Below are 18,195 nucleotides of genomic sequence, written 5' to 3'. Positions count from 1 at the left end.
ATAATATAAGTGATTAAATTTTTTTTTTGTAAGTATCCAACCATTTGTAATATAAAACTTGATGTACTGAGCAGTGTTTTCGGTTAGTTGCACACTGAAAAATATCTCCTTAGGAACAACAACATACATTGCAAGACACATTTAAACTGCCACATGCCGACGTGGTGTTCTATATCAATGGAATAAAGACATTTAAAAAAAAATTGACATATTTTTAGAGCTCATTTATGAAGTGTTTTTAAATGATTGAAGGCCGATAAAATACTTTTGAAACCAATATTAGAAAAACACTTGAAGTGTTTCTTGCAAAAAACACGTAAATGATGTTTTATGCAAGAAGCATTTCAAGTACTTTTGAAACCTAAATCATTTTCTCTTAAAACGTTTCAAGTAATTTAAAATCACTTTCCAAATAAAGCTCTTATTTATTAACACAGGATGTCACTATTTTTTTCTGCAGTGTAGTGGAGAGATTAAAACTTAGGCTGAGTTGGGAGAGAAAAGGTTTGGAGTCGGTGCGAAGGAAGAAATGTGCCAAAAATGTGACGATGGAGGGAAGGGAGTTTATTAGGATTTACATGAACCGAAGGGGTTTGTGGGTTCACATGGAACTGCCAATGTGTGGGTCACAAGAGAGGCATATAATGACGATATTACCCTTTGGTCATAGTTACCTTGACATGGTCAAAGCCCTCTACAAAAACTTTGGCCAAAAAAAGAAAGAAAAAGAAACAAGATGGGTGATTTACCAAGTGTTATTTGTCTTTAATTTTTGAGAAGAAAATGAGTGCAAAAAGAGAAAGCGAGGCTGTGAAAGATAGAACTCTAATTTACTTCATCTAATTAACGTTCTATAAAATCTGAATATCTTTACTAAAATTTATTACCACTCGTCATGCCTTGATCGTCTTTATAGACAACTTCACCTTCTATCAATATCCATATAATTTTCATGTATAACTTTGATTACCCAAACATACTATTTAAAAATATTGATGGAGAACAAATTCGAACACATAACTTTAGATACAAATATATTTACCTTCAAATTCGTGATTTAACATTAAGATTATTGGTGAAAGAGAAAAAAAGGGGTCAAACTTATTATGCAATAAAACAATAGTACTAATGGAAATAAGCGCAAAAGTGGACTTTACAAGATTAAGGTTAAAAGCAACGCTCTACAGTTTCCAGATTAAGTCAAAAGCATGTAATTTCCTCCCCTTTATTTGACAGGTAATACTTGTAGCCAACGGCCACGCAGTGACGAGCCATGACACTTGTGATTTCTCAACTGTGATCCCCTGCGACCTGTCTGCCTGCGTATGTTTTTTCTCGGTCAAATCTGTCTGCATATGTTACACTAGTAATAAGTTCACTAGTAAAAAACATTTCTGTAATTTCCCAGTATTTTCCTATTTGATTCCTATATATATATATTTAGAGAATAGACACACAGACACACAGACGCACATATTATATAGCTCTGCTGAGAGTCACAGACTCACAGACTCACAGACCTGTGAGTGTGGACACCTTGCTGCTTCACCACACTCTCTGAGTTGCTGCTGCCCTTTCTCTCCTTCCTTCCACATTTCACAATTCCTCTCTGCTTTGAGTTTTGTCTACCATTTTGGTTTAGAGAGAGGAGGAGGAGAGAGAGAAGGCAAGGCCATGGAACCAAACTCAGCTTCCAAGCTGGGTTTTTTCATTGGGTTGTTTTTGCTGCTGGGTTTTCAGCTGGTTCACTGTGCTGTCACATATGACAGGAAGGCCATTGTGATTAATGGGCAGAGAAGAATCCTAATTTCTGGGTCTATACATTACCCCAGAAGCACTCCTGAGGTAATCCAAATCTTTTTTCCCATTTCCCTAATTTTTCATTTTTTCAACAATTGTTTTAAGAAATTGCATCATTTCCCTCTTAAATTTTCTGGGTTTTTTTTAATTTGATTTGAGAAATGTAATTTTGGTTCAGATGTGGGAAGATCTGATTCAGAAGGCAAAAGATGGAGGGCTTGATGTGGTTGAAACCTATGTGTTCTGGAATGTGCATGAGCCTACTCCTGGCAATGTATCACTCTTTCACTTTTTAACTCTTCATTTTTACTTTTTACAGTCAATGTTTGGTACTTTGTTCTGCTCTGTTTGCTGTTTATTTTCCCCTCTAATTCTGAATGTTGCTGGCTTTGTGCTGGGTTTCAGTACAATTTTGAAGGGAGGTATGATCTGGTGAGGTTCCTCAAGACCATACAGAAGGCAGGGCTCTATGCTCACCTTCGCATTGGCCCTTATGTTTGCGCTGAGTGGAACTTTGGGTACTCTTTTTCTCTAGATCTTATAATTTTGGCTTTTTTTTTTAAATTTTTTAGGATTTTCCTAATTTTAGATAAAAAAAAAAGTATTTAATTTTTCTGATTGCGTGGTTTGTAGGGGTTTTCCTGTTTGGCTGAAGTATGTTCCAGGCATCAGCTTCAGGACAGACAATGAACCTTTCAAGGTTAATTTTCTTTTCCTTTTATCTTTTTACCTACTTATGTTGCATAATTTGTCCATGTTGAATTTATGGAGCTTTCTGGGAGGTATTTACTATTTACTATTCAGTAAAATTTCTTAATGTGTTCTTCTGTAAATACAGAGGGCAATGCAAGGGTTCACACAAAAGATTGTGGGACTGATGAAGAGTGAAAGTTTGTTTGAGTCCCAGGGTGGTCCCATCATACTCTCTCAGGTATATGAGCCATTTCAATTTTCTGCGTTTCTCTATGATTTCGTGTTTGACGGTCAATTAAAGTATTGCAGTTGAGTTATAAGAATAGATGTTAAATTTGGTCATTTGGTTCAGATTGAGAATGAGTATGGAGCGCAGAGTAAGTTATTTGGAGCCGCTGGCCATAATTACATTACTTGGGCCGCAGAAATGGCGGTTGGGTTGGACACCGGAGTGCCATGGGTGATGTGCAAGGAAGAAGATGCTCCAGATCCAGTGGTGAGCAATTAACACTCTTTATGCTGCAGATCTTAGCTTGTATAGTTGTATTGCTATACATTTCCTGTTATTTCGCATTCCTGCAATGGAATACCAATTCTCAAGCTCTTAAAGTGTTTTATGACTTGTATTTGTATTAAAGCGGTCACTCAAATGTTTTGTGGATGGTGATGTGACAGATAAACACTTGTAATGGTTTCTACTGCGATTCTTTCTCTCCCAACAAACCCTATAAGCCTACGATTTGGACAGAGACATGGAGTGGCTGGTATGTTTGATATGCTTGTTTGCTTAGGAATACCAAGTTTGTTAATTTGCTATATGAAAATATATCCATTTGACTCTTTCTTTCAATAAAATTGTCAAGGTTTACGGAGTTTGGCGGTCCAATTCACCAACGACCAGTTCAGGATTTAGCATATGCAGTTGCGACATTCATACAGAAAGGAGGATCATTTGTTAACTATTACATGGTCAGTTTCCATACACTGCTATTTTGAGGCTACGAAAGATGTGCGGTATTAAAACCTATCATGGAAAACTGAATTCTTGTGTTTCCTTGTGAAACAGTACCATGGGGGTACCAATTTTGGACGCACAGCCGGGGGCCCTTTCATCACTACCAGCTACGATTATGATGCTCCATTAGATGAATATGGTGAGAATTAAAATATGCTTAAGCAAACTGATCTGGTGTCTCTGTGTGTGTTGTGAGATACCAGTTTACTGCATGTAAGTTTGGAACTTTGAGAATGTAGCTAACTGCTCCACTATAAATATAATAGGTTTAATCAGGCAGCCAAAGTATGGTCACCTCAAGGAGCTTCACAAGGCTATTAAGATGTGTGAACGGGCTTTAGTATCAGCGGATCCAATCATAACTTCACTGGGGAATTTTCAACAGGTTTGCACCCTTATTGTCAAACTAGCGTTTGGTGTTTGCTTGCATAAGTTAATCTTGTTTACTAAATTCTTGGTATCTTTTGGCATTCCAGGCTTATGTGTACACTTCCGAATCAGGAGATTGCTCTGCATTTCTTTCAAACCATGATTCCAAGTCAGCTGCGAGAGTGATGTTTAATAACATGCACTACAACCTGCCTCCTTGGTCCATCAGTATCCTTCCTGATTGCAGAAATGTAGTCTTTAACACTGCAAAGGTATTTGACATTGAACATGTCAAGGACTATGATGCATCTATTCTGACAGAATCTGAGACCCGCACTTTCGGGAACAGAAGTCTTTATCTCCTTTGAACATTGAAAGATTTAGAAGTTTTTGAGATTGAAACTTTTTGCCGTTCCTTCTTCTTAGGTTGGAGTTCAAACGTCACAAATGCAAATGTTGCCAACAAATATTCCGATGCTATCATGGGAGAGTTATGATGAAGATCTTACTTCTCTGGATGACAGCTCAACAATGACCGCTCCTGGTCTATTGGAACAGATAAATGTCACTAGGGATAGTACTGACTACCTCTGGTACATAACTAGGTGAGAATTTCCTGAGACTAACTCTTTTGTTTATCACCATTCGTGATTTCTCCAAAGCAGGTCTGCGTTTCCATTTTCTTTGAAGTATTTTTGCCTCACACAAGAAAGATTTAGTAATGAATTTCTTAGGAAGCCTTTCAAAAGGATGTTCTGATTTGACCAGCTTGGTGTGCAATTTGAAAAGACAAACAACCCTCACATATGCCTCAATGCAGTGTTACATATGCCTTCAGTGACATCCTTCCTAACCTTAAAGATAGATATTAAAACATCATCTTTCTTTCAATGTGCCTGCAGCGTTGATATTGATTCATCTGAGTCCTTCCTGCATGGAGGGGAACTCCCGACCCTTATAGTTCAATCAACAGGCCATGCTGTGCACATTTTCATTAATGGACAGCTTACAGGTACAATTTTGATTTGCTTCTTGCATGGATATTATCTTGAGGAACAATAAAAAAAAACTTAACAAACATATAACAGGTTCTGCCTTTGGAACAAGGGTGAGTAGGAGATTCACATATACTGGCAAGGTCAATCTACGTGCCGGAACAAACAGAATTGCACTGCTGAGTGTTGCCGTCGGATTACCTGTTAGTATTGTTTGCCACAATTATTATTTTTTCTTATTCTATTTGTTCTTCTTCTCTAATTCTGACAAGTTATTGTTGCTTGTTGAAGAATGTGGGCGGACACTTTGAGGCTTGGAATACTGGAATCCTCGGCCCCGTTGTACTTCATGGACTTAACCAGGGAAAATGGGACTTATCTTGGCAGAAGTGGACCTACCAGGTAGTCGATCTTACTTTGAAATAAAATCGTTTTACTTTTCTATGAAAAAAAGACATTTTTCCTTACCCCTGCTACTCTAACAGGTCGGACTGAAAGGAGAAGCCATGAATCTTGCGTCTCCAAATGCTTTTTCCTCTGTCGAATGGATAGGCGGATCATTAATTGCACAAAAACAGCAGCCATTGACTTGGCACAAGGTATGCAACTAAGGAAACTGGAACTCTATGTGGTAATGTAAACCCGGGAGAACAAAATTATTAATACTCACTCAACTTTGCAGACTATTTTCAATGAACCCGAAGGAAGTGAGCCATTGGCTTTGGACATGGAGGGAATGGGAAAAGGCCAAATATGGATTAATGGGCAGAGTATTGGGAGATATTGGACAGCATTTGCGAATGGTAATTGCAATGGGTGCAGTTATGCTGGAGGGTTTAGGCCTACAAAGTGTCAATTGGGTTGCGGCAAACCCACACAACGATAGTAAGTAACGCTATGATGAAAACTTTGTATTTTTACAACAACAATTTTAGTATGAAAGTATGGCATAAACATTTAGAGGATTGCTCAGCAAACAAATTCTCCTCTTAAATTCCATGTGAATTTCATTTTTTCAGTTATCATGTGCCTCGGTCTTGGTTAAAGCCAACTCAAAATCTGTTGGTACTTTTTGAGGAACTTGGAGGGGATCCCTCTAGAATATCTCTTGTAAAGAGAGCTGTGAGCAGTGTTTGCTCTGAAGTTGCTGAATACCACCCAACAATCAAGAATTGGCACATCGAAAGCTATGGAAAAGTAGAAGACTTCCACAGCCCCAAGGTTCATTTGCGCTGTAACCCAGGGCAGGCTATCTCTTCCATAAAATTCGCTAGCTTCGGAACACCCTTGGGAACCTGTGGGAGCTACCAAGAAGGAACTTGCCATGCCACCACGTCATACTCTGTATTGCAGAAGGTACTAAACAATGCTATCTGGTTTTCCGAATCTACTAGTATTCATAACCCTTGTACTGAACCGTGTTCTGTCATTTTATCTTTGATCATCACAGAAGTGCATAGGGAAGCAGAGATGTGCAGTCACCATATCCAACAGCAACTTTGGAGATCCATGTCCGAAGGTGTTGAAGCGGCTGTCGGTAGAAGCTGTGTGTGCTCCCATAACTTCAACAAACGTGGAACCCAATTCACGTGGTTAGTGAAAGATTGAGATAACATATCGTAATTGTTGCACCCTAATCCCTTAATTATACACCACAGCAAGAGAAGAAGCGAGTAAACAAGAATAAGAGATCGAGTACAGCAACATAGCAAAAGCGGTTAGGTGGGTGGAGTGCCATAGTTTTTTTCTTTCTGATGAAGAGTAGTAGTAGTAGCTCTTGGTGAAGGGTATTTTCATATTCGGAGCCAAGGCGCAATTAGCTGTTAATTTAAGTTTAAAGGACTTGTGTAAGTAGTGATCTTGTTACATAGGTGAGTTTGTATATACCTCGGGGTTCGACAATTCGGACCCTAGGGGGAGTCAGGCTCCGGTACCCGGCCTTTTAACGGGATATATGGGCACTGGGAAATGATGTGTTTTCTGTTTGAGTGTTTTTACTGTTGACGTAGTGTTGGGGAAAAAGGATGCCCCAAATCCAATAAGTAAAATGTAGGTTCATGTTGGGAGAGGAATCCTAGTGTGACACCATTTGTTTACGTACAGTGCAGAGAGTTCATGGCGTTACTTCCTCTTGTTTTTGCTTGTGTCTGATCATGACTCGGGATTTCCGCACTCCTATTTTCTCCTCATGCAATTCTCTCTATGTTTTAGCTTTTCGGTAAAGGACTTGTGGAAATCACTATCCTTTCATGTATTCGGTAGAGTATCCCTTGAATACTCGGTACGAAAATCTCTCCTTATATGGAGGTTTGTGGGTACACAAGGCCAAGTGGTACCTAAATACAAAGGAGCTCATTTCTTTGTGAGTAAATCCAGCAGTCCACCTGGTCCGACGGTCAGACGATAGAATTCTCACAGTTAGGCCTTGTGCACCAACCTGCCACAACGATACATACAGAATTTCCACATCTAGTAACAACTATCCAAACCATGTATGAGCTAGATAGAACTGCATTTATGTAACAACCATATGAAAAATACCACACACAATACTCAGGACAGAGTCAGGACTCAGAAGGTTAAAATATAAGTCTACATTACTTGCACATCATAAGGTCTGTGGCCATGTGTGCAGTTTGCTATAGTATAGTCTAGATTGATCGGTATTTATGACATTCAGGCAGAAGCAGTGCCCAGATGCTTCGCAATCGTCCGCTGCAGCTCGTCCTTCTTCGCTCCGACCACCTTGTCCACGATCTTCCCTTCTTTCAGGAACATGAACGTCGGCATTGCCTCTACCGCCCAGTCTTGCGCGACCGTCTACACCAAAATTCACTTGCGACTGAGTTTCTCTTACAGTAGGCAGATTCTAAATCAAATTCTCTCTTTTGGAAACAAATGCCTTCATTTTGTTTTTGAATATTACGTACCTTCAATTCATCGACATCGACCTTTACGAATATGACATCGGGCAGCTTCTTAGCCAACTCTGCCAAGAATGGTGCGATGAAGCGGCATGGTCCGCACCAAGAAGCAGTGAAGTCAATAACCATCTGCATTTTTTATTGAAGAGCTCTCACGAGAAAGTAAATGAATAGCATATATGACAAATAACAATGTTTGCCCTCGTTCTGCAATCTTTCTAGCACTTCGTTTAACTCTATAAAACTCCACATTCAACAAAAAAAAAACAAAACAATTTGAGAATGTATAATCATGGAATCACTGTTGTTTTGTTATAAAATATGAAGAGAGACAATTGATAGTAAGTAGCGTCGAAACAAGTGCATGACATACATCGGAGCAATTAATAGTTAGATGTGCGGTCAAGACACCATGATCTAATCAACAAAGATTCAACAGTCAAGGATCCTGGTACTTAAGTATGCATACACTTTGTGTATACTAGAAAGGGAAATGATAACTACACATTTTTTTTTTCCTTGTACACACCATATTTATTTTTGTCACAGGTTGAATAAACAAATGGAAACGAGGAGAAAAATTAAACAGAGGTGTATACGGGGAGAAAATGACTCCAAGCCAGAGGCAAATTAATGATGCAGTTCTGAAGAAACGAAGCCAATTCATTGAACAATTTCACCAAAATCTTCTCCAAGAACGAATCAAGCTCAGAGATCCATATAATTTCCATGGAAAAATAAAAAAATTTCAAAAGAAAATTCCAAAAATTCGAAAAAAAGGCCCTATTTTCTAGGATCTCAATACCAATAATTTAGGACAATCACAAAAATCATAAGCGTCTAACAAATATTTACGATTTGAACATAAATCTAGATTAATTAAACTAAGCAAATCAAATCAAATCAGATAAGAAAAAACCAAATCACCAAAAACCAAACGAAACCCAATATTCAGATTCATTAAAAACAAGAACCCAAATCACCAAAAACCACAATGGAAAACCAAATCGAAATTACAAAAATCAAACAAATCTTTCAAGAAAAAAAAAATGTAATGAATTTGGATTTGGTGCAATTCAAAAGAATACCAGCTTCTTGGAGTCGTTGCCTTTTTGGAGCTGCTGCTCCCATGCCTCCACAGTGTGGCAGCTGAAAACTTGTCCCTCCTCCGTTGCCATTTTTCGCTCTGTAAAATTTTCTCGAGAAACAAACAGCTAGAAAATAACACCTCACAAAATAAACGTGATTCCCATGGGTGGGAGATAAGGACTGAAAAAGGAGAGATTCCCATGCAACGTACGGACGGGAACGCGTAATGCATGCAGCTGGCAGGTGGGGGTTTTACTGTGAACGTATTGCGCACAAACCCATGGCATCATCTGTGGGTATTTAATTCCAACCGTTGGATCCTAAGAACTTGACCTAATTAATCAAGAGCATCATATCCATTGGTTCATATTTTATTCTTTTGCCAATCAATGGGGGCAAAAAAAAACTAGACTTAGTATCATTAGATCAATAACTAGTTGGTATTATAATCAAAATTAGAAAACGACTTTTGCATTTGTTAGTAAGAATGGTTTGGTTGAGTGTTCCATGGTTAGCTCAAGTGGTGACAGAAGGTGATATATTGATATTAAAGACCGATTTTCTTCAATGTTGCAAAGTAATTGAATCGGAATATGTCGCATAATTGGTGTAGCACAAAAAATTCAATCATATCAAAACAGACGGTTCACTTTTTTGCTTTTGGGAAGGGGTTAATAAGAAGCTTTGGTGCATAGAAAATTTGACGAGTAAATGTTGCTAATCACTTAAACTACAACCCCCTTTGACATTTCTTGGCAAAGGGATATTTGGTTAACCATTGTGTCGAAAATTCAATCCTAATTAATTTGTTGAACGCCATTACTACTAATAGGATTGATATGTTTTATATTTTTTAGTACTAATCCATATTTATGGTCCAAAAATTCTACATAACTGTAACGGAATTTACATGTTTGATAATTATAGTCCGTTACACCCTTATTATTCTACCACCGGTTAGTCTAAGAACTTTCTTAGCACATGCAAAAGAGAGTTAAGCCAGTTAGTAACTGCAATATGCCTGTCTCTTGCACCACAAGTTTAAATCTCATTCTCCGTAAGCTAGAGTATTCTAATCTAAGAACTTTCTTCCGTTATATACTACAAAACTGGACCACGACCACGGAATTTTTTTTTTCGTACGTTGGATTCTTGGAACGCATGCCTTCTTAAGAGAAAAGAGAACTGTTCTATACATTTGAATCACGTTTCTGAATCCAAAGTTTTTGTACGAAGACTTCAAATAACAGAATTTACAACTGGATCAAACTCTTGAAACAGTACGTACCAAGAAGAAACCAACCGACAAGAAGGGCGGTGAAGAAACCTAAGTACTTTAGGAAGGTTGAACCTGCTAATGCAACTCCGAGACAGAATGTTATTAAAAACGGTAGTAAGGACTGCACCACGGCTGCTGTGCTCACCCACTGACCCTTGAGAAAGATCAGAGCTGCAAGGTTCACCACATTCCACCCACCAGACCGAAAGCCTAACCTGTTTAGGTTGTTGGCTACAAAGGAGTGGCAATTGCAGGTAAAGAGGTTGTAAGCTCGGTGTTGGAATTCCTGAGTGCCCTTCCGGAGCGCATCATCCCATGTCTTTATGTCGCTTCCACGTTCATTCTGCCCATATTGATCCTCACTTAGGTACTCAGACGGATCGGGAATAGCGCAACACTGCTTGTCAAATTTTAATGAGCATAAATGAAACAGGAACGAGAAGGTTATACGGGTTCAGATATGAAGAGGGTATGTACCTTTTCTTTGCTTATTTGGATGTAGCGAGTCGCTGCTCCAAAAGCAAAGTTATCCACGCACACGAAATTGGGCCCCGCAAAGTCCAATATCACACCATCTTCTCTGCATATGCCAATGTGGCCAACAAAAGGAATCAACCACGAAATAACAGGAAGGGGTGTCCACACAATACAGCATGGGAACCGGGATCTTTTGGGGTCAATTTGCAATGTCGGTGAATCACTTCCGTCAATCATCAAGTTGTGCTCGGGGCCTGCACTTGTTTCCATTGCCAAAATTGGAAAAGCTGCTGAATTGTCTCAAAAACATTAGACACTTCTCAAATATGAAACTAGTTTATCTTAACTCTCACATCCGAAATGGAAAGACACTGCCAAAATTAAAGGCATCAACTATTAGACACAGAATTTTCAAATCGTGTTGTGTACAAGATAAAATGGAATGCTTTCTGAACATCTTCTGGCCAAACATTCCTCAAGTCATAACTGCTCCGATGCACACTCCATGCACTTCCAAAATGAAATTGTGAATCACATTGTAACAAGCAGCATAGTTCAGCAGGTCAATAAACAGAAAAAATGTAGGAGGTCGCGGGTTCAATGCTCCGGTGAGTCTGCTTGACTGCGGGCACAGGTATGGTGAAATTCCTCATAGCCTCTCTGGGCCCGGAAAAGATGGATAATCGTGGCTTGCCATGTCCCCCTTTTGTCTTGGCAAAAAATATTAGGAGGCACAAAGAGCTCTATCCAAACTACGCAATAGCATATTATCAATGAATCACAAACAGAAACGATTGTCCATTATCGAGTTGTGGTTGTCTAGTATTTCTCCTATGTAAAATGGCATGTGGTCGAAATAGCTCTGCATCCAACTCCTCTCCACACAACAAACTTGTCGGAAAACAAAATATGGGGATGAACATAATTTGGAAGCTAGCCCAAATTCAAGTATGTATCATAACCTAGCAATTTCCCAGTAAACATAGAATTCAGGCTACAATACTTACATGTATTTAATACAAGCACTGCCTCGATGGTTAGCTTGAAATATATCCGACGGCCATATGATGATTTCATTAAAAACATGCAAGTATCATAGCCATTCCCGCATTTGAAAACCAACATACAAATTGTTACTAGCCTATTTTGAAAATACCAATGTTTAGCTTCATCTTTACCATACTAAAGAGGACCAATTCTGCGGTAGTCGCGTAAACAAGTTGGTTAGTGCAGTATCCTCTCCTTTTCAGTTCAATTTCGAATCCCACAGTTTAAATTAAATTAGCATATGGCTCGATTAAAACAAAGTTGACCAACTTCCTTATCAGTTATCAATTAGGAACTCTAATTAAACATCTTTAATCACCGTTTCTAGCTAAGTGAAACCACTAAAAGGCGTGGAAGCATCAGAACAAATCAGACACCGAATACTAAGAGAAACCGTCAGGAAAAGTTAAAGCGGTTGAAGAACCGTGGCTAAATGTAAGAGTAGTAACACAAACACAAATCGTGGACACAGAGGAAGAGGAGCAGAGGGAGTACCTTTGGATGGGCCGCAGTGGAGAAAATGAGCGCAGCACCGCCGGCGGTTGTTGAGGGTTCGGATCAAAGCAGACCCCGGGGGCGTATAACTTGGGTCAAAGGAGAGTTGGGATCTGCGTGTTTCTGGTGATTTTGGCTTGTTTGGTTAGTTGGTTAGTATTAACCCAGGATTACATATCTCGTCTTGATAAAAATGGTAGGGGAATCATTTCCTCCCAACCCTTTTACTCCTTGCACTCTTCCCTTTATAATTATTTCGTTTTTAATTTTTAATTAATAAGGAGATTAGACTAAACCTTGTAATAAGTTAATAATAATATAGTTTAAATTTATCTTTGGTGAAAATTGAACATAAGATATCTCAATTATTTTTTGTCGATAATATTGAGAGATCTTAGGTTGATTCTCCGTCAAAGAAAAATTTAGACCATATTATTAATAATCTATTGTGAAGCTAAGTCTGCCCTTTTTAACGTCCATAATATTTTTGGTTTAAAAAAAAAAAAAACTTTCGTTTCATAATTTCTTTTAAATTAAAAAAAATAAAAATAAAAAGGCCAAAGCAAGAGGAAGTTCCGGAAGTAATACGCGATTGTCTGGAATACTGGAGCTAAAATCTACCCGAAAGTAACGGTCTCTCACAGTCGGAGAGTCTAGAAGGCTCCACTCACCACTGCAGCTCAACACTCCGTCCTCTCCGTCCTCCGCGAAATTGGATTCTCGGCGGCAGAGACTTCGCCATGAGGAAGCGAGATTTGGCAATTCTCATGCTCTGCGCCTTCGCCATCTTCTTCTCTCTTCAGGTCCCTTCAAAATCCTAAAAAACCCTAACGACGATCGAATTTGTGCATTTCTTTTCAATTGAAATCGAAGCGAATTGTTTCTGATTGGATTTTGATGTTTGAAATTTCAGCACGAGGGTGATTTCTCCTTCAGAGAGGCGTGGATGCACCTCTCCGACGACTACCCAATCAAGTTCGAAGGCGACCGCCTTCCTCCGCCGATCGTCGCCGATCTCAACGGCGACGGCAAGAAGGAAGTCCTCATCGCCACTCACGATGCCAAAATCCAGGTTTCTCTCTCTTAATTTTCATTGTTGCTTGTTAGGTATGTTTAGGGTTTAATGTTATAGGTAATTTCTGTTATTGTTAGGTTTTGGAGCCTCATAGTAGGCGTGTGGACGAAGGATTCAGCAACGCGCGTGTGCTTGCGGAGGTGAGCCTTTTGCCTGACAAAATCCGCATCTCATCCGGCAGACGGGCCGTGGCAATGGCTACCGGGGTTATTGACAAGCTTAGGCCGGGGCAAAGACCTAGGCAAGTTTTGGTCGTTGTTACGTCGGGTTGGTCTGTTATGTGCTTTGATTCCAACCTCCAAAGGCTGTGGAAAGTCGATTTACAGGTTTGTGGAAAGTTTGGAATTTTGTTCATATCTCTCTAGGGAAATGGTAACTTGGTTGGTGTTATTCGATTGGGTATTCTTATTCTAGTGGGCATTTTACAGGAGGATTTTCCACATAATGCTCACCATAGGGAGATTGCCATCTCAATAAGTAATTACACCTTGAAGCATGGGGATACAGGATTGGTGATTGTTGGTGGGAGGATGGAAATGCAGCCTCATGTATGTTTCTTGTTATATTATTTGGTTCTAATTTGTTTCCATTTGTTCTGGATTTACTAATCAACTTTTCTTTCGAGTATCCGTTATGGAGAAATCATGTGTGGTTACAAGTATATACCCCACTGCCAATATTGTTTGCGAACTTTAAAGCCCACCTTTACAAGCATTATCTACTAGCTTTAGCATCCCTTCATTAAATGTCTTTACAAACTTTTAGGATGTCAATAAAGAAATGCGGACCGTAATCTTCTTTTCACTTTTATGTCAAGATGAATATCGATTATAAAGCGTTCAAATTGGACTTACTTGCGATTGTTACATCTTTCATTTTTCTATATTCGTTGCTTCTGTGCTCCTGGTATTTCACAAGTTCCTTTTGTTGTCCGTTCTTGTTGTCTTAACTCCTTTTTTTGGAGTACTTGATTGAAACCAGACTTCTACATTTTGACCTGTTATTGCCATTGTAATGTTTAAACTGAAGGCTCACATTTTTACTCAGTCTACAGTGCTCTTAAAGGTGATTTCTTGTCATTTTTTAGATTTCCATGGACCCTTTTGAAGAAATTGGGATGGCAGAGAGAAGTGCTGAGCAGCATAGAAGAAATTTAACTGAAAAGGAGGTAAAAAACATTTTTTGGTTTATAGATGAAAAACTCTTGCATGTTGTAATTAGAGTGGATAACCTGATCTACAGATGTTTGCATTTACTGAGCATTCTCATTTCTTGGTTTGAAGTATGATAATGCATAGATTTGAGCTTCTGGGTGGACAAACTATATGAAACCAGTAATAAACAGCTATTTTCTATTTTGGTTCTTGGTAGTAGTGTGTTTTGAAGGTTTTTCTATCTATCTTGTGTAGGCTTCTGGGAGTTCAGGAACTGTGGATTTACGCCATTTTGCTTTTTATGCATTTGCTGGCAACTCTGGAACTGTGAGATGGACTAGAAAGAATGAGGTGATCTTCATATGTTTTGTACATATGCTTTTTATTTTGACACTTCTCTGCTTTATAGTTCATAGTATACTTAGAAACTAAAAGACACTAATTTTCTGGTGTAATATATTCAACAAATTTATAGCAGGTGTACAAGGTAGAATTTTTTCTCTTAGCATCTTATTGATGCATGTTGCTATTACACTACTACCTGGTGTTTAACTCTTATCTGATTGATGATTCCAACTTTTGGTTAAGAATATTCAAGTATTTGCTTCTCAAACAGCTGATTCAGTCATTTGATTGTTTAGAATATTGAAGAGAATTCTTCAGATGCTTCACGGTTAATTCCACAGCATAACTACAAACTTGATGTTCAGGCTATGAACAGTCGTCGCCCAGGAGAGGTGTGTTATTCTGCCATTTACAAAACTGCATAGTTACTTGTTACAGTCACCCAATGTATGATATGTTAAATCAATTTTTCATTTTTTTTTATATAATGCTGTGAAACTCTTATTCTATGGAGTTTTGTAACATATGAAATATTTGAGTTCCGACTTGAAATGGTCCCGAAGAAGCTTATGGAAATCTCTCTCTCTCTCTCTCTCTCTTACACACACACACACACACACACACACAAAGCACTCCTGTACACATTTTTCTTTACCTTCTAAAGTATGGTAGTTTTCATCTTGTCGTCTCCTTATGAATCATGCTTATTTGGACCTCATTTATGATAGATTATTTTGAGATAAGCCCCCTGATACATGTTACATTGTAGTATGAATGTAGGGAATTCAGAGAATCTATCCTTGGAGTTATGCCACATCATTGGGTAGGTTTAAAAACTGTCTTTTACTCCATTAATTGCACTCCTATTCAATTCAATGTATTATTTTGTGAAAAGTGATTTGCCAATTTGCATACCATTATCAGGATAGAAGAGAAGATACTTTGTTGGAACTTGCACATTTCAGGCGGCACAAAAGGAAAACATTGAAGAGAACATCCGGAAAGACTATTAACTTACCTTTCCACAAGCCAGAAGAAAACCATCTTCCTGGAAAGGACTCAACAAAAAAAATTTCAAACTTGATTGGAAAAGCTACACAGTATGCTGGTTCAGCAAAACCTAAGAAGGTGACTTGTGAACAATTTAAATCTAAAATTGTTTATTGTATGCTGAAGTTCCTTTTTGACCTGTTTATGTTGCTGATGCAGCCATATCAATATATTCCTACCATAACAAACCACACTCAGCTTTGGTGGGTCCCTAATGTCGTTGTAGCTCATCAAAAAGAAGGAATAGAAGTTATTCACTTGGCGACTGGCCGCACCTTCTGTAAGGTAAACGAAATGCCCACACAATTTCCCTTCTTGTGTCATAACCAAAAGTGGAATATTTATGTTATATTAGACTTAACCGATGTAATGCAAAATTTATCGATCTCATCAGCTTCATCTTCAAGAGGGCGGCCTTCATGCTGATGTAAATGGTGATGGAGTCCTAGATCATGTCCAGGTTCACATCTCTTGACTTTCTACCTTTGGTCTCTTATCTCAATTCCAGTTGGCTGAACAGCCTAAAAGTTTAATACTCAGTGGATCTGAAGCACAATGATTAATAAAAGATTTATGATTGGTGGACAAGCACAAAGAATAAAAAAAGAAAAGGAAATGTAGGGAATAATGTGACATAATCAACTGGTGGCCAGTGGCCACTTATTTGAAGTGTACATTTTGTTTATGGCTGAATCATGGGTGATAAATGTGACAATGTGTGCCTTCTCTGCAGGCTGTAGGGGGAAATGGCGCTGAGCAGACTGTTGCTAGTGGATCCATGGAAGTGCTTCGTCCCTGTTGGGCTGTTGCGACCTCTGGTGTACCCGTACGAGAGCAACTATTTAATGCTTCTATATGTCATCATTCCCTTTTTAACGTATTCCAACATGGAGAATATTCTAGAGGCTTTGGCCGAACTCATGATTTAGCTTCGTTGGAGGTAGCAACTCCCATTCTCATTCCAAGAAGGGATGGCCATAGGCATCGTAAGGGAAGTCATGGTGATGTTGTCTTCCTGACAAATCGTGGTGAGGTATGCATTCTAATCCTGACCTCTTTAGTCTTCTTCCTGTGGTTGTTTTGAGAATGGACTTTTGGCTGGATAACCAAATCAAATCATTTTGATTATCCGATCTGTCAAAATTTATCCTTACTACAAGTTTCTCACGTCATGGATTGGGATGAGATCACTCACAAAATTCATATATAATCTGGTAAGTTGTAAGGTACAGGATACTGTTTTCTTATGCTGAATTGGCAACTTATAAATTGTACTTTCCCTCAGGTAACTTCATACTCCCCTGGATTGCATGGTCATGACGCCGTTTGGCAGTGGCATTTGACGACGGGTGCTATATGGTCAAATCTTCCATCTCCATCAGGGATGACGGAAGCTGGTAACGTGGTCCCTACACTGAAGTCATTCTCGTTGCGAGTTCATGATATTCAAGAAGTGGTCCTTGCTGGTGGAGAACAACAGGCTGTGGTGATTTCTCCTGGAGGAAGTATTGTAACATCCATTGACCTTCCAGCACCGCCTACATACGCGCTGATCACCGAGGACTTCTCAAACGATGGGCTTACTGATCTTATTGTTGTGACCAATACCGGGGTGTACGGGTTCGTCCAGACCAGGCAACCAGGTGCTTTCTTTTTCAGCACCCTGGTTGGTTGCCTCATACTTGTAATGGGAATCATATTCGTGACCCAACACCTCAACTCCATCAAGGGTAAGCCCCGTGCTTCATCTTCTCACTGAAAGCAGCAGAGCTTTCGTGATGAATATACTAACCGTATATCGCCACAACCCCAAAGAAGCAAAAGAGTTGATTGAAATCGTGTTTTGGTAGAGAAAAATTGGCATACGCCGATCGAACCCTTAAGCCTTAACCTGGGAAACAGCATCAGATCGATGAGCTGACAGACTTGCTTCATTGACGTATGTATGGCGATCATCTAGAGTGCTTGAATTTTTTGTAATTTTCAGTTAACATATCGAAAACAGAAAGGATTTGGGGAATAGCATTTCTAGTACCATATTCATTAAAGCTTATGATAGGTGTAACCTTAGAAGGGATGACACAAAATTTGAGAAGAAAAAAAGCATAAATTTACTGTTCACGTATGGTTCGGACCAAGACCTGGCATTTCTCTCTTTCAGCTACCCTATGCCGAGAAATTAGCATAATTTCGGTTGTTTCCTACCGAAAAGTCTTATATGTGAAGTTAAGAACACCTTTATTAATGTCCCTGTTCATAATTGAATTTTAGGTATAATAGGAAGTATCAAATTCATTAAATTTTCTAGGAATTACAGGAAATTTTGGTGCCAAAAAGTGCACAGGTGGTTAAACTATTCTTTAACTATTCTTTCTTTTATGACTAAAT

The 18,195-nt window shown here is 38.9% G+C and overlaps 4 protein-coding genes across 6 annotated transcripts; 2 read left to right on the top strand and 2 right to left on the bottom strand.

The window, feature by feature from the left end:
- The first annotated feature begins 1,264 nt into the window (after positions 1 to 1,264).
- On the top strand, positions 1,265 to 6,996 carry LOC103401095 (beta-galactosidase 3-like). Its single transcript, XM_008339801.4, has 19 exons — positions 1,265 to 1,845; positions 1,979 to 2,074; positions 2,206 to 2,318; positions 2,434 to 2,500; positions 2,639 to 2,731; positions 2,846 to 2,989; positions 3,169 to 3,257; positions 3,357 to 3,462; positions 3,560 to 3,647; positions 3,775 to 3,893; positions 3,985 to 4,149; positions 4,304 to 4,482; positions 4,780 to 4,889; positions 4,966 to 5,075; positions 5,164 to 5,274; positions 5,358 to 5,471; positions 5,555 to 5,757; positions 5,892 to 6,228; positions 6,323 to 6,996. The coding sequence occupies exons 1-19, from the start codon at positions 1,675 to 1,677 to the stop codon at positions 6,467 to 6,469; spliced, it is 2,562 nt and encodes an 853-aa protein (XP_008338023.3). The 5' UTR covers positions 1,265 to 1,674; the 3' UTR covers positions 6,470 to 6,996.
- Positions 6,997 to 7,367: 371 nt separating this feature from the next.
- Positions 7,368 to 9,157, bottom strand: LOC103425136 (thioredoxin H-type). The gene is made up of 3 exons (XM_008363206.4): positions 8,885 to 9,157; positions 7,803 to 7,925; positions 7,368 to 7,692 (listed from the first exon to the last, which is right to left on the bottom strand). The coding sequence occupies exons 1-3, from the start codon at positions 8,972 to 8,974 to the stop codon at positions 7,549 to 7,551; spliced, it is 357 nt and encodes a 118-aa protein (XP_008361428.3). The 5' UTR covers positions 8,975 to 9,157; the 3' UTR covers positions 7,368 to 7,548.
- An 877-nt stretch (positions 9,158 to 10,034) lies between these two features.
- Positions 10,035 to 12,319, bottom strand: LOC139192250 (protein RTE1-HOMOLOG-like). Of its 3 annotated transcripts, none has more exons than XM_070814022.1 (3): positions 12,184 to 12,319; positions 10,642 to 10,931; positions 10,035 to 10,561 (listed from the first exon to the last, which is right to left on the bottom strand). In XM_070814022.1, exons 2-3 carry the CDS (start codon positions 10,909 to 10,911, stop codon positions 10,139 to 10,141), a joined length of 693 nt encoding a protein of 230 aa, XP_070670123.1. In that variant the 5' UTR covers positions 10,912 to 10,931; positions 12,184 to 12,319; the 3' UTR covers positions 10,035 to 10,138. The 3 variants fall into 3 exon arrangements, with proteins under 3 accessions (XP_070670123.1, XP_070670125.1, XP_070670124.1); XM_070814024.1 differs by having other exon boundaries at positions 10,642 to 10,895; positions 12,184 to 12,317; XM_070814023.1 differs by having other exon boundaries at positions 10,642 to 10,928; positions 12,184 to 12,316.
- A 69-nt stretch (positions 12,320 to 12,388) lies between these two features.
- LOC103401097 (uncharacterized) lies at positions 12,389 to 17,945 on the top strand. Its single transcript, XM_008339806.4, has 13 exons — positions 12,389 to 12,986; positions 13,097 to 13,255; positions 13,336 to 13,584; positions 13,687 to 13,806; positions 14,346 to 14,426; positions 14,668 to 14,763; positions 15,054 to 15,149; positions 15,527 to 15,580; positions 15,682 to 15,885; positions 15,967 to 16,092; positions 16,202 to 16,267; positions 16,541 to 16,840; positions 17,093 to 17,945. Exons 1-13 carry the CDS (start codon positions 12,924 to 12,926, stop codon positions 17,564 to 17,566), a joined length of 2,088 nt encoding a protein of 695 aa, XP_008338028.3. The 5' UTR covers positions 12,389 to 12,923; the 3' UTR covers positions 17,567 to 17,945.
- Positions 17,946 to 18,195: the final 250 nt, after the last annotated feature.

Source organism: Malus domestica, chromosome 15, assembly GCF_042453785.1.
Source record: "Malus domestica chromosome 15, GDT2T_hap1".
Taxonomy (NCBI): Eukaryota; Viridiplantae; Streptophyta; class Magnoliopsida; order Rosales; family Rosaceae; genus Malus; species Malus domestica.
This window is presented reverse-complemented; position numbering and strand designations above follow the sequence as displayed.